This window comes from Peromyscus leucopus, chromosome 3 (assembly GCF_004664715.2).
Source record: "Peromyscus leucopus breed LL Stock chromosome 3, UCI_PerLeu_2.1, whole genome shotgun sequence".
NCBI classification, from domain to species: domain Eukaryota; kingdom Metazoa; phylum Chordata; class Mammalia; order Rodentia; family Cricetidae; genus Peromyscus; species Peromyscus leucopus.
The window spans coordinates 147,529,726-147,545,401 of NC_051065.1; the positions used below are offsets into that span (position 1 = coordinate 147,529,726).

Sequence of the window (15,676 nt, forward strand, 5' to 3'; positions counted from 1 at the left end):
CCAGGTATTGGGAGATGACCTGTGGTGATATTGTGTTCCCCAAAATATTGTGCACCCTAATAAACTTACCTGGGGACAGAGACAGAACAGCCACAATATTTAACATAGAAGATAGGCAGTGGTAGCACACAGCTTTAATCCTAGCATTCCAGAGGCAGAAATCCCTCTGTTCAAAGATACAGCCAAACATGGTGACTCACGCCTTTAATCCCAGAAAGCCAGCCTTTAATCCCAGGGAGTGAGGCAGAAAGCAGAAAGATATATAAGGAGTGAGGACCAGAATCTAGAGGCATTTGCTGGTTAAGCATTTGGCTGGTTAAGCATTTGGCTGGTTAAGCTTTCAGGCTTCTAGCAGCAGTTCAGCTGAGAACCATTCGGATATGAGGACACAGAGGCTTCCAGTCTGAGGAAACAAGATCAGCTTGAGAAGCTGGCCAGGTGAAGTTAGCTGTGGCTTGTTCTGTTTCTCTGATCTTCCAGTTTACACCAATACCTGGCACAGGTTTGATTTTATTAATAAGAACTTTTAAGATTCATGCTACAGTGACCTCTCTAATTCTTTGGAATTCCTGGAATTATTGGGAAGGCTGTTTTATCATGGTAGGCCATGAAGCCTTATGCTGCTCAGTTCTTTCATAGCTCATGTTAACAAGATGATTCATGGTGGGAGCTCACCATTTCAGAAACACTGACCTTGTGATTAAAGTGTGCAGCCTTTGAGACATGAGATGCTCACCCTGGCAGGGAAGTGATGCTGAAGACAGAGTCCACTCTCTTATCAACCAAACACTCACACCTTTATAATGGACCCTGGTCAATTTCTGAACATCAGAGCTCAGTTGAGTGCCCCCTGGTTGGCCTATTCTGTATACTGCCACTCTTTAACATTCTGGGAAGGAAATGCATCCATGGGATCAATGGAAGTTCCCTTTATAGGACCTCTGACCTCACCTGATATGTCCCTCACTTTAGTTCTGCTTAGTATCTTTCTTTCTAATATATATATGCGGTGGCGGCTGAGGCGGGTTCAGCCTGGCAAGTGCCTCCCACCCAGCACAGCCAGGATGCGCAAGAGGAAAGTTAGCACTGATTGAGCTGGGAAGGCAGAGCCCAAGCGGAGCGCCCAGAGGCTGTTGCCCAAGCCGGCCCCTGCCAAGGTGGAAGGAGGCCGCGGGAAAGGATAAATCATCAAACAAAAACGTGCAAACAAAAGGGAAGAGGGGAGCAAAGGGCAAACAGGCAGAGGTGGCTGACCAGAAAACCACAGATGTGCCTGCAGAAAATGGAGAGGCTGAAAACCAGAGTCCAGCCTCTGAAGTCGAAGAGAAAGAAACCAAGTCCGACTAACCATCCATCATGTCTGTCAGTGTCCCCGCCTCCCTTCTTGTACAATCCAGAGGAATATTTTTATAAACTATTTTGTAAATGCGAGTTTTTTAGTAGCTCTAGAAACGTTTTTAAAAGGTGGGAGGAAATGCCACCTCATCCCATTTTTTAAGTGTAAATGATTTTTTAAGAGGTTAAATCACATGCTGGTTGTTTTTTTTTTATTTTTTTATTTTTCTTGTACAACCAGAAAATAGCAGGATACTGAATCAGGAGAGGCTGTGACTGTCTTGGGGGTCACCATAATATTCCCTAGACGCGGCTAGTTTTATATCCTACAACACAAAGCAAAATAAATGGTAATTTGGAGTCTTGGTCGTGCATTTGTGTCTGGAATATTTTCAGTTATTTCTGATCTCGTGTTTCTAGTAGAACTGTATCCTAAAAAACCACTCCTCGGTTCTTGCCCTGTCAGAACTGTCTCTGGTCATGGCAGTCCATTTTCCTAACAATCATGCTTTCATAATGTGCTATGAAAGACTGAAATTTTGAATATGTACTGTATGTGGCATAAAATTGTGAGTTGGTGGAATTAAAGATTGTGAGCATTTGATTGTTATGTGAGGTCTTAGGGAAAATTTGTCAAGTTTAGGATGGAACATCACTGGAGTAAGTTCAAAGAGAAACAACACATGGCTCTTTTGGGTACATGAACACGATGTCTGACTCTAAGAGTTTGGGTCCATGTTTTAAGAATTGAAATGTCTGTGTACTCAACCAATGAAGTCTCAGTTGTGAAAGAGAAAAAAAAACTGTAATTGTAATAGAACAGAATCATTAGTTCAGTATGTCATCCTAGCAGCTCATAAATCCCCAGTTATCATGGGATCCTGGGACTCTGCAGACAGTTGACTTGAAGTAATAGCATCCTTGGGAACTTCTGAACTTGAAGCTCGAGTCTGAAATGAGGACAGTCTCATGGAGGCATGGCCTGAACTTGTAGAATAATTTAATTAGTAAATAAAATGTTTGCAGCTATGGATAACCAGAACAGCCATAAGAAACATTTTGGGGATGGCTGAGGAAATACAAGCAATATCACGTACCATATCAGAAAAGAGTTGTTAAATTTTCTAAGAATAATAGTGGTATTGTTTTCTTGTGCACTGACAATATCAGATGATATATACTAAATATTGCCTGAAGTGTTATGTATCAAACTAACTCTCAAGAGCCCTAACAAGTAACATATGCATACACAAATATATACATATATATAACATTTTCAAAATGTCAACAATTAATGATACAATTCAGTTAACTTCTATTTCAAAATACTCTTAGGAAGAAGTTGAAAGGGCTTCCAAAATGTTAAACAACATGCAGTCTTCCATGGGACATGTGGCTCTCCTCAATGTCCATCCACAGGGCAGAGGCTGTCCCTAATGCGGCAGGCACAAGGTGGGACACCAAGAACAACAGGCAGTACTAGTAGAACGTTGGCTATCATCTTCTTAGACTTGCTCTTGAGGAAGGTCACCCAGCCCAGGATCAGCCACCATTAGAGGCCCACATCAGCCTCACGGCACCCATAGCACCTGACACACTAGCCATGGGGACCAAGTTCCTGAATGGGTACTGGTAGTGCAGGTATTGGAGACATGAGAAAATGCTGATGGAAGGGCACAACTGCTAGAGAAAATGCGAGTAAGCACTGAGGATCAAAGTGACAATAGGTAACAATGTCACCCTGTCTGTCTGAATTTGCTTAAGACCTTAAATGTTCTACACCACACACATACACACACACACACACACACACACACACACACACACACACACACACACCAGGCAACAATGTTAGGTAATAGAGGGTGTTGTTAAATTGATTGTGGTAGACATTGCAAAATATATTTCCATATCAAGTCAAGACAGTGTAATGTAAATATACATGATTTATTTATAAATTATACATCACTAATCTAAAGAGAGAGGAATAAGGAGAGAGAAATGGGTTGAGAGTCCACACCATACAATTCTATCATCAAATAAGACTTTAGGAATCTAAGAATGGACAGAGAAGCTGGTGTGCTACTACATATGCACAAAGGAATTCTGTGGAGTCTCTGGTATATGGGAAATTCTCATTATATAAAGAGCTAAGGATGAAAAAATAAGTATATATGGGGACCAGTATTACCATATGGATAACTGTTGGTTGTCTACCTAAATTTCTATGGTCATCTCTTCCACAAGAAGATCTTTGCAGTATCTGTGTAATGCTGGATAAAAATGCAATCCTTGTCCATGGAAAAGCTTGATTCATAAATATATTTTCTTCATCTGACAAACTGACTTCCGGATAGAACTGCAAGAGATGTCATTCCAGCCCCAACTAGAAGATAGATGACGAATTTCAACACATTCTTCTTTATTTTTCTTATTGTTGGGCTCACCTGGGTGCCAGAACCTGGAAGGGAGGAAAGAGCATCAGGGTGTTTCCCACAGTAATGCTGGGAAAGAGAAAACAAGAGTAAGCAAGAAGAGGATGCGGTGGGAATTTGTGGAAAGCAGATTCAAGTGTGTACAAATCAACTGTTCTCCACTACCCATGTCTGACATGTCCCTGAAAACAGGGCTACAGCATTCAATATTCTCTTAGATTGTTACTTAACTGTTCTCCCAGAACACATCCCAGGGGCTACTTTATTCTACTTCATCCCTAGGTCTTGGTACCCAGGGACTGTCATTCCATGTAGTTACTTACATGACGAAAAGTCTCTCCTTATTCTTGTGTTTTAGTAAAGGGTTTTTTTTTTTTTCATTTTCCAATAGGCTTATTTTAGAGACTGAAAAGATGTTTAAAATATCTAGATAGTCTACTTATTTCTAATATCTAGGACAAGTACTTTACCTCCTTGATTCCTACTTTTCTTCTCCAAAGACTGAGAATGAGAATAACATTACTAAATACATCTCAACAGAAATCAGGATAGAATATTGGAACATACTAAGATATTAGAGTTTTTAAATAATTATATAAATACAACACATAACAATATCAGAATGCGGGCTTTTGATTTATGAGAAATAATCAGTTATGATCTTGACATTGATTTTTATTATAATGCTATAAATGAGAGCTGGGGAGATGACTCAGAAATTAAAAGTGCTTGTGATTTTGCAGAAAGTGTGCTAGTTCTGTTCCCAGCACACAGATTGGCACAGTCACACCACCTGTGACCTCAGTTCTGGGAAATCCAACACCCTCTCCTGAGCTCCATGAGCACCCACATACACAGGGCACACACTCACAGAGAGACCCAGATATACACACAAATAAAAATAAATCAAATACTATTGTTAAATATAGAGAGAGACTGAAAGCATAATAAAACCCACCATGGTGTAGCACCTTGTTTGGTTGCCCTGGGTACTTATCATGCTATATTCTTCAAACTCAGTTTCCTCATCTGTGCTGAGAATATCAATGAGATGTGTCTCACAGGACTCCTTGATGAGGAAATGGGGATAAAAGTAACTCCATCACCGGGACTCACACCAGGAGTGAGCTGTTTTAGTTTCATAACCAACAACTGGCACACCCTAAAGTCTTCTCATGCTACAGGACACAGGACCCCTCTAGGAAACTCTAGACTCACATGGAACTTTCATTGTATGGTGTCTGATCAACCCATCGCCACTGTCGGTGACCTGGATCCGAAAGGCCAATGTAATAATCAGCTTTAGGATTCAGGATCTTGGTGATAAAATCCTAAGAGGAAAGAAAGATAAAGCATTCAGCCTGGATGGAGTGCTACTTTTTCAATTATAGAATTTTTATAAGATCTTTTAAAAGTTATTTTAACCATACAAAATTATAGGTCCAATATGATGAACCTATGGAAATATATAATAATCAAATCCTATTCATCTCTCTAAGTCCTTTAACAGTTTTCAAATTATAGACTAATAGTCATTAACTATCATATTAGAGGTACACTGTGATACTTTGACTGACTTTTTCTGGTCACAATGAGATGAGAGAACAAAGAAAGGATCAAGGAATAGAAGAGCCACCCCCACCGCCAGGAGTGCCATCTTCTTTGGCTGACCAGGACACAAAGTCATCACTCAGAGGTCTGATTTCCATGACACTGGAAACAATCTCTGTCTGTGATCATAATGAATTCTCATCTCAGACTCACTCCAATCTTTTCTTCCCCAACACCATTCTTGAATGTTGTGCATGAGAGAATTGAGCAGTTTAAATCATTCTCCATTCATAACCTCAGATATTTCATTTCTGATGGCTGGCTGTGACTCTCCTGATTTGATCCCCTTTCCCTAGTCAGCTCTGTGCCCTCCTCTGTTAGGCAGTGGGTACTACAGGAAGCATTAGAGTGCTGAAATCACACACTGCTCTTTCAAGCAGAAACATTTCATCCTTCCCTCCACCTCAGAGGTTGCTTTTCTGTTGCCATGGTTCCTTGTGGGTTGTTCAGCTTCACTGAAGCAGGGACAAGGTGTAGAATGCCAAGGCTGAAGCAACCTTTCCAGCTTCCTGATGGAAAGCCTTCTGCCACATCAGCAACACCCATGTCAACAAAACTCCCTCTTAGAAAAAAGAGGCAGACAGCAGGCCAGGCCCAGGCCCCACTCTCTCCCAGGATGCACCTGCTCTTCCTGGCTGTTGATCACCATCAGATGAGCACCCATGCTGGAGCACTTCTCCTCACTCTCTCTCCAAGATGCCGCATCAGTGGAAATGAAGTAGCAGTGGGAACTAAATGGCTTCCAATCCTTTGGGCAACAGCTCCAGACTTTGTCTTTGGGAAAAGAAGGAAATGTAAGTGAAATGTCATAGAGTCATTTTAAAACCTGCTTGATGTGGAGACCACATGGAAGCTGGGGCTCCAGACTTCTCCAGATACAACCTTCTCTGTCAGGTGCCAAGAAACATCAGTCTATTTCTGTTGACACTAATGTCAGGGCCCCTTTATCCTACTGTGGTGCTGTCAGGAAAACAGAGTATAAGGACACTCAGACGCTGAGGACATAATGCCAAACAGTCTGGGTCTCCAAAGAATAGAACTCATCATACCAAGAACCAGAAAGTTCTCATATTACATAAATATATACATATTTACACATGAAAACAATAGATGCCATTAACCAAGGCAGCAAAATTTCAGACTAAGCAGACAGATATTTTTAATTAGTGATGATAAAAGTGGTAGTCAATATATTACAACAAGCAAGATAACAAAACTATAGGTTTATCTAAAACCTTTTAAATGCCCATGATAGATGTTACAAGAAGAAAACAAAAACATTCTAGAAACAAGGTTTTTAAATATGTAAATCATCAACAAAGAAAGATGTGAAAAAAAAAACTGAATGGAAACTTTTATCTGAAAAATATATTTGAAATGTTCCGGGGTGTTAATTGCATCCTGAAGGCAACAGAGATATCAGTGAACCCTCAAGGGCAGAAAAACTATAATGAAACAGAAAAATAAAGTCTCACGTTAAAACCCTAAATATCTAGAGATGAATGAAGTCTCCGTAGAAATTCCAAGATTCTCCATCAGATAAATGAACAAAACAATCTCAAAAATCATATGGAAGTGAAAAAAATCCTGGATAGCCAGAGCAACCCTGAAGGAAAAAGAATGATGTTGGAGGTATCACCAGACCTGACTTCAGGCTACACTATAGAGCATGGTACCACAACCAAAGTACACACATTGATCAATGAACACAAAAGAGAATCACAAACATGAACCCAACCAGCTACAGCCACCAGACTTTTCACTAGAAATACATATCGGAGGAAGACAGGCTCTTCAACAAACTGTGCTGTGAAAACTAGGTACCGATGTGCAGAAGAATGAAGCTAGATCCATAGCCATTCTGTGTAAAAATTGACTTCAAAACAGACTCTAAATGGATTAAACACCTTACTGTGAGGCCTGGGACCCTGAAATTGTTACAGAAAAAAATAAAGACAAGAGTTCAAGATGTAGGCATAGGCAAAGAGTCCCTGAATGGAACTTCAGGCTTCTTTATAGCAAAGGATCCAGTGAGTGAAGAGAGAGAGATCTGCTGAGAAAGGCAAGAACCCCAGACAAGCTCAAATGGTCTAGGGAAACACATGTTTCCAAAAAGGTCTGTTGTCAAAAACAGTAAACAAACTACCTATTTAGAGCCAGAAGGTGTATTCCAAAGATATCTCAGTCACAGATGTCAAAGACAGTCGAGAATCTTTGCTTACTCGGGGCCAAAGTGATGGATAGCGTTAAGCAGTTCCCTCTCCAAAACCTAAGCAATACGTGTTCTTCTGTCCATCTTCCAGCTTAGTTTACTAGAAAAACAAATTTTCTATTCAAATCTTGAGTAAATTACAGGTTGGAGACACTGTAACTGAGAATGCAACAAGATCATCACAAACACACACACACACACACACACACACACACACACACACACACACATTTATGAAAACACTTGAGGGACTACAGAAATGCCTCAGTGGTTAAGAGTGTGTACTGCTCTCACAGAGGACTGGAGTTCAGTTCGCAGGACCCACAATCTGTGACTCACAACCACATCTAACTCCAGCTCCAGGAACTGACCCCCTCTTCTTCCTCTGCAGGCACTGCACTCACATACACAAACCCACCAGAAGGCACGTGCATATATATGTATATTAACTAAAAATAAAATCTTACACACCATTGAGCATGACTCCCTGGAGACACTCACATTCACGCCGTTATATTTGCTTTATTCTTTCTGGAGCTCCTTTCTGTTTATAATAATTCTGCTCAGCTCAGTATTGCCTCTCCCTCACTGAAAGTTTGCTTTATCAACACTAGGGGGTCACACATCCCAATTATGCCTGACTGGAGACCTCTAAAAACGACTACACAGGCAGTTGGTACTGAGTGTGTGGTATGAAGTCGTGTCTCCATACTGTTCATTGCTGATGGAGCTATCTGAGAATCATGTTGGAAATGCTGATTTTTGTCACATTAAGTTTTACCTTTCAAGAGTGGATGCTGTTTTGTACACTCCAAGTCAGTGTAATTCAGTTCTTTTGTAATTGCTTTTTCATCAAGAAGCTGAGAATGTTTTTTAAACAAAGCTGTAAAACAGAATAAAAACAATCCATTTTCCTGGTAGTGCTAAGAATTTTTAACTTTTACCTTCTTACATTCTTTGTAGAAATGAAACCTATAAATGCCCAGTTACCTGAATCATTAGAGCCTGCCTGGGAAAGATTTGCAATCACCACAGAGTGTGGAGGCTGTGGCCCTAACACTTGGGAGTTAGAATAAGGAAGAATGGAAGTTTCAGGTTGTCCTTAACCCTACAAGTTAGTATACTTGTTTGGTTGGTTTAGCTAGCTAGTTAATTTAGTTTAGTTTGCTGGTTGCTTAACTTAGTTGGTAACTTGGTTTTTGGTTACTTAGTTAGTTAGTTAGTTAGATAGATAGTTAGTAGTTCGTAGCTAGCCTGGGCTACATGAGACCTTAACACAAAGAGAGATATTTTTCCAATCCCTCACAGCCAGTATTACCCTGCTCCTAGTGATTTATGATCATAGCTATCTTCAGGAAGAACTGGAAAGACAGGACAGAACCATGATACTGGGGACTTTTCAACAATTAATGGAGGTTACAATAAAGACTACATCTTAGATGATAAGTTCTATTCAGTATATGCACCACCAGAAAAGTGAGAGAGAAATGAGCTAATCCAGAGCAGTTCTATGGATTATAAAAGCCCCACACTGACCACAAGGACTTTGTTTTCGTCCTCTTCTTTTCTGTGTCTCCCTCCCCACCGCTAGCTCTGACTTCCCAGTGTCCCTACACTTTCACGGAGTTCCTAAATTAAAACTAACTCACTTTCCTCGAGAAATTGAATTTTCTTTCTTCTCTTCCTCATCTCCCACTTGTTCCTGGAGTCACTAGATTCTGGCTTTCCCTTCTGCTCATTTACCAAACATTCCTGAACTAGATGTCAATGGCCCCTCATGTCCACGGATCAGTCATCTTCCTGTGGGACTTCTCACATTACCCTGCCCACTTCTCTTCCTCCTTAACTGTTGGGAGACAGTGGCTCCCTCCAGTTTTGCCTGGTCCTGTTTGCTGCTGTTTCCTGTGCTCTTTCCTACCTGTTTCCTTCTACACCCACCTCTTTTAAAACAGAACATTACAACCAGTTTATTATGTAGCTCTCTTTCTCCTCCAAATTCCTCTTCTTAAGTGATATTCATGGTCCTGGGTTGTTGGGGTGGGGATAGAAGTGGTTGTTTTGTTTTTTAGTCTATTTTGTTATCTGCTGCCTATAAGCAAAGGTCTTCTAAAATGTACACCTCTTTCCTAAATCATGTTAATATGCATCAACTAAACTTTGCATCTGAGATTTAGGTGAATATAAACAAAACTTAAATCATCATATTCCAACTCAAAACTGCTACTCATCCACTTCCTCTTCAAATAACTTCATAATTGCTGACTTTATGAAATCAGAATATTAAAGTCATATCTCACTCCTGTGTCCCCTAATTCTCAGCTATCAGTATTGACCGAATCATCACATCCTTTGTCCAACTTCTCTCCTCTCCTGTGCATCACTCACACAATCCTTGGATCAAATCCCTAGTGCTGCTCAAACGGATTCTGAATTAGTGTCCTAATTTCTCCTTCCCTTCGTTTTCACACTCTGTAAGAGCACACTTCTCTAAGTCAGTTTTAATTTTATCATGGCCTGCTTCACATTCTTCAGTGAATCTCCGTGACTGTGACACGTTGCAAAACTGGACACACTTCTCAACCTTCCCTATATAAATACCCCTTTAGACTATGCCTTGGCAGTTTCCTACTCAAGAGACTGCTCTATGACTACTTCACCTCATCTGAGCTGCCATTAAGAGATCTTTGGCTTCTAAAATACACAAAGGCAAATGTGTGTACGCTCCATGTTGGGCTTGGCTTACTGCGACCATCCTTCCTGAAAGTCTGAAGTTGCCATGGGAAGCTGGGTTGTCTGTTACTGATGTATGACTCCATGAGAATGAGTAAGTTCACCTAGGACCATCGGAATCTCCCAAGAGAGACTAGTCTCGGCCAAGCCACCAAGAAAGAATTAAATAAATAGTTCAATTAACATACTAAGTTTTAAGTTAGTTAAGGTTGAGCAACAGCTACTAAATAAAATGACATTAAGAGTGGATGCCTGTGTAATATGGTATGCACTGTTTTGAGATCTGAGTCCAGTTTTGTCTGCCCTACAGTTTCATGCTTAGTTTTCCATTGTTGGAGCCCATGTAGGTTTCCTAGCAGCTTTACCCAGCAGGTCTGCATAAAGAGGATGATTGGATCACAGGCCTGAGTACCAGGTGTCTGAGATGGTCTCCACTTGTCTGTGCTGGGGGAGGTCTTTTGCTCCACCCATTGACATTCCTTTAAAAACCCAGGGCAAGACAGTCAGGGCCCGATGGATTAGGATCCAGGCCCCCTTGAGGATATCCTATATTTTCTATCTTTTTCTCTCCCCTCTATCCTTCGTTCTAATATTTTCTGCTACATCTACTCAAAAGTACTCTGGGGAAATGGGGGGGTGTGATGGCCCCCACACTCCATGTAGCACTATACATGACAGTAATGTGTACTTATATTTGCCCATATTTCCCACGACCCACATGTCTAGGACACTGCTGGCACACACAGGTCTAGGTGTCCTCTGCTCCAAGCTTTTCTTAGCCCCCTGTGCTTACTTCTTACTTCTCACCTGCAGAGCATTTCCCATGCAGTTTTTAAGCACTGGTTCACTTGACTATACTCTAGTTTCCTGACATTGGGGACTGTAGCTATTTCTGGACTCTCTGACATGCTGCCCAATATATAGTAAACAGATATTACTAATTATTGCATGAATGAATAAAACATCTACATAAAAATATAATTTATGCTTTTTAGTTTTTGATAAATTTGAAGGCCAATATATAAAGAATTCCACTACTTTCTAAATTAGCTTTCATGTCTCATACAATCTGGAACAAAAAATAAATGATTAGAAGGAACTCGACTGGAGCACTGTCCCTGGAATAGCTCTGTCCATGTCTTCTAATCCCTCTTCTCATTCTAAAAAACAGATGTCTATGTGTCCAAATGCTGCTGATGAGGAAATACAGGTTTGTTCTCAATAGTGGATCCTAACACAGATGCCCCAGGATTTCCCTCTGTGACACCAACAAACAAATGCATGCTTCTCCAGTGTGAATGAATGACTTTTACAGAAGAGTTATTCTGAAACAGAGAGAAATTTCCAATGTCATCCATCTCTCCAGAGAGTGTCTGTCTCAGGTTTCTGGATCACCACCTGTCTAATGAATCCCTTTCCTTCTCTGTGTTTAATTCTCCTAGGGGCATACTTACTGATCAGAGCAACTGAGAATAAGATTTTCAATAGCAGTAAAAGTATTATGAATGAGGTGAGGAGCAACTTGGAGAATCTGTGACAACTTTCATGACTCATGGTCTTCTTTTGAGGAGCTGAAAGACAAACCAAATTCATGTCTTCAGCTCTGTTCCTATTTCCTCTTCTCTCTCCTATTCTACTTTTTTGTGCATAATAAACACTAGTAACATGATGTTCAAAATAATAGGAAAATGCAAACAGGAAATATCCGGTTAATTATAGAAACATAACCATATGTACAAAATCACTCGTTCCTGACACTCAAAATGATTGTTGTCAGTATTTTGGGATGTATCTTTTGAACAATTTTAAAGCTTTTACATATAATTATATATTTTCCACAATTGGAACATCATAAATACTGATTTATGACCATCATTTTCTTTTACATTATACCATGATTTTTTTTTTAGTTTATGATTTTTTTTGTTAAGTTTTTGAGACAGTGTCTTGGTATGTACTGCAGGCAGACTGAACGCATTATGTAGTCCAAGCTGGCCTCAAACTCACAGTAACCCCCCTGCCTCTAACTCCTGAGTTTTGTGACTACAGTCTTGTGCCAGCACATCTGGATCAACATTATTCTATATCATCTCTTCTTTATTAGTTTTATTATGATTGCATAGTATTTTATTATATACTCTTAAAGTCTTCCAGCTTGCTTCCAACTTCAAATATGCAATAATCAAGAAGTCATATTTTGTGATAAAGTCACCACGTTTTCAGTCACCACTTCTAAAAGAGTTACAATACTTCCCAACCATGGGTGAGGTCATGGGTTCTGTCCCTGTCACAGGAGGGAGAGAGTAAAAGAAGCTACTCAAACCTGAATGCCAACAGACTATGACATGTCACCGGATAGAGGGGGAAATCAGTATGCCATAGTTTAACTTTGAAACAATTTGTTAAGCATATTTATGTTTGTTTATATGTAGAAAAGATACAATAAAGTGGGTGGTGGGATTTTCTCTAGATGGTAAAAGACAACACCTTCTCTTCTCCATTGTAAAATCCCACAACTTTTCACATCTGTCTACAGGCAACACACTTGGTGAGACTCAAGTGACCCAGAGGCATGGCAAGCAACTAAGACCAACTTTGTCCTTTACATCACTCACTACGAGCAGGAAAAAAAAAATGCTTTCTTACCTGAAAGAAAGTCTGCATCCATGTCTGAGGAATCAAATTTATTTTTGAGGTTCTTGTTAATATAAATGCTTTCTGAAAACATTTGAGAAGAACTCTTCTTCCTGCCCTCAGAAGATGTGTGTCATCCCTTCTTTAAAATAGGTCCTAAACAAGAAACAAACTATCCCAATATCAGCTGGGATGAGAGGAAATAACAGACAGCTGCCCTGAGCCTGCAGCGTGACGTCCAGTCCCGTGACCTGCAAAGGGAACGTTGCAGGTGGATTTGCACCCAGGATCTTTATACAATCATAGAAACACCAAGAACTCAATGGGGGAGAGAAGAAAATAGGAAGGAATGGAAAAGAGGAACCAGGCCATTAAAGAAGTCAAACTCCTCACAGAGTTGAGATTCTGACCCTCGGTCTGAGCTGACCTCTACAATAAAGCCTCCATTTCCGTCTTGTGCTGTGATTCCTACTCTTTCCTGGTCTCTGTAGAGCTCCTTCTTGGCCTACCTGAAGCTTTAACAGCACATTCAAGACACCCCATGGACAGAAGCATTCTTAAACACAAAGACACCTAGTATACACCCTAGACTGTCCCACCTCATGGGGACAGTGTGTGTCTTCACCCTGCTCATTCTCTGGAACCTATGTCAGCACTATCTTACCACATGGATACCCCCCACCCCTTAACCTGCCTGAGATCTGACACCCAGTTCTTCCTCACCCCAGCAAGGACTTCCTCGTTCTCTTGAAAGTCACTGAGTTCCCACCTTGTGTTTTTCACTCCCACACTCTGTACCTTGCCTGGTTCCTGGAATCCATGCCTGGTTTACCCTCTGTGAGGAACTTCCCCTCAGTCTGCTGAGTCTCGTGACCCCAACTTGACTTGGAGCTAACACTGCACTGGGGCCCAACCTCAACTCCTTCAAGTGCTGAGGTGTCACACCAGACTGGCCTTGAGGACCCTCTGCTCACTCACTCATTTAGGGTTCTGACTTCTCACAAGAAGGGGCCTCAAGCATGGATGCCTTCTCACCCTGCTTGAGCTCAGAGGCTCTGCACCTGCCTACTCTCAGACACAGCTGACCTTTTCACCTCTCAGGCTCTGAAGTCTCACATCAGGCTGCTGCTTGTAGACTCACTCCCCATTCAAGACACATTTCCCATCACTGCTCAGGCTCCAATTCTGCTGTCAATCCAGCCCTCCGCACAGAGAGATCATTTCCTCCCCATACCTAACCGTACCATGGAGGCCTATCCCAGCTTGTCCTGTATAATACTTGCTCAAATTTGCATTATTTAATAAGGAAAGGGAAAATAGTATTTTTAAAGGATAGGAGCAGAACAAGAGAATTAGTAGTTCTTCATATGTGGTTCAGGGACCCAGTGATTCATTCACAGACACCCTCCCAACTCTAACCATTTATTATTATTTATTATTTCAGAGTCTCTATCATTGAAATTCCTTATAAAAATTTGAGTTCTAAAGTTACCTCATTCTCCCTAGGAAACAAATCACATTGTACATGAACTATACTGTATCATCAACCATCCCAGTACCTAACAGGCTTACAACATCAAACACTTTTTTCTCAATCACATTTTGTTTGTCCTTAGGGTCTGCTTACATGCTTTCATATGTTTCCTCTTTTTGGTGCCAAGACCACAGCATAGTTGAGCATGCAATGTACTCCACTATTTTAATATTGGGGTCAGGGCTAGGAATATGGCTCAGCAGGTATAGGTGTTTTCTACCAAGCCTGACCAAGTTTAATCCCTGAACATGATAACAGAGAACCATCTCCTACAGGTTGTCCTAACTTCCATGTCCATCTACACACACACACACACACACACACACACACACATAATGTAGTGGTCATTAAAAAGTCACTCATAATACTGGCCAATGGCCGTCACTTGCACAAACCTATAAATAGGTAGAAAGACAGACAATGGACAATGTAGGTCCCACAGGAAAATGTGTCAAGAGCATCAAAGTTTAATCCTTCCACAAAGAATTATGCAAACACATTTGATCAATTGTGCAAGCCACTTCCAATCACTTTACATTATCTAGCTAAAGGATTGCTAACAGCATCCTCAAAAATGTGGTGTAAACAGCAAAAGAAACAATTATCCCAATGGAGAGACAGCTTACAGGACAGACGGAAAAAATCTTTCCCAACAGGACTCATGAACTGAACAAAGAGTTCTCAAAGGATGAAATACAGATGGCCAATAGATACACAAAAATATGTTCAAGTGGGGCGGTGGTGGCACATGCCTTTAATCCCGGTACTCTGAAGGCAGAGGCAGAGGCAGGCGGATCTCTGTGAGTTCGAGGCCAGCCTAGGAAACAGAGTGAGTTCCAGGAAAGGTGCAAAGCTACACAAAGACACCATGTCTCGATAAAACAAACAACAACAACAAAAAAAAGAGTCCAGAAACTTAGTCATCAGTGAAATAAAACTTTAAACATTTTGAGATTCCATGGCACACCAGTCAAAATGAAGTAGAGACAAGATTCCCTGGAAGAATTGTGGGCCTATACACAAAGGATGATCAATCATCCCACATGGTCACTTTCTCAACTATGTTCATAGAAGTGTTATTCGTAATAGTTAGAACAATATTGAGACAGGATTTCTCCCATGATAGGATTTGATATGACTTGGGTTTGTGGGTTCTGTAACAAACACTGTGAGTTCAAATATTCA

At 40.8% G+C, this 15,676-nt stretch overlaps 1 protein-coding gene and 1 pseudogene across 1 annotated transcript; one reads left to right on the top strand and one right to left on the bottom strand.

The window, feature by feature from the left end:
• Positions 1–1,064: 1,064 nt before the first annotated feature.
• On the top strand, positions 1,065–1,448 carry LOC114689240 (annotated as a pseudogene).
• A 1,859-nt stretch (positions 1,449–3,307) lies between these two features.
• Positions 3,308–13,274, bottom strand: LOC114689241 (C-type lectin domain family 4 member A-like). Its single transcript, XM_028863610.2, has 6 exons — positions 12,970–13,274; positions 11,778–11,894; positions 8,375–8,476; positions 6,004–6,155; positions 4,989–5,101; positions 3,308–3,796 (listed from the first exon to the last, which is right to left on the bottom strand). Exons 1-6 carry the CDS (start codon positions 13,049–13,051, stop codon positions 3,649–3,651), a joined length of 714 nt encoding a protein of 237 aa, XP_028719443.2. The 5' UTR covers positions 13,052–13,274; the 3' UTR covers positions 3,308–3,648.
• Between the last annotated feature and the right edge of the window lie 2,402 nt (positions 13,275–15,676).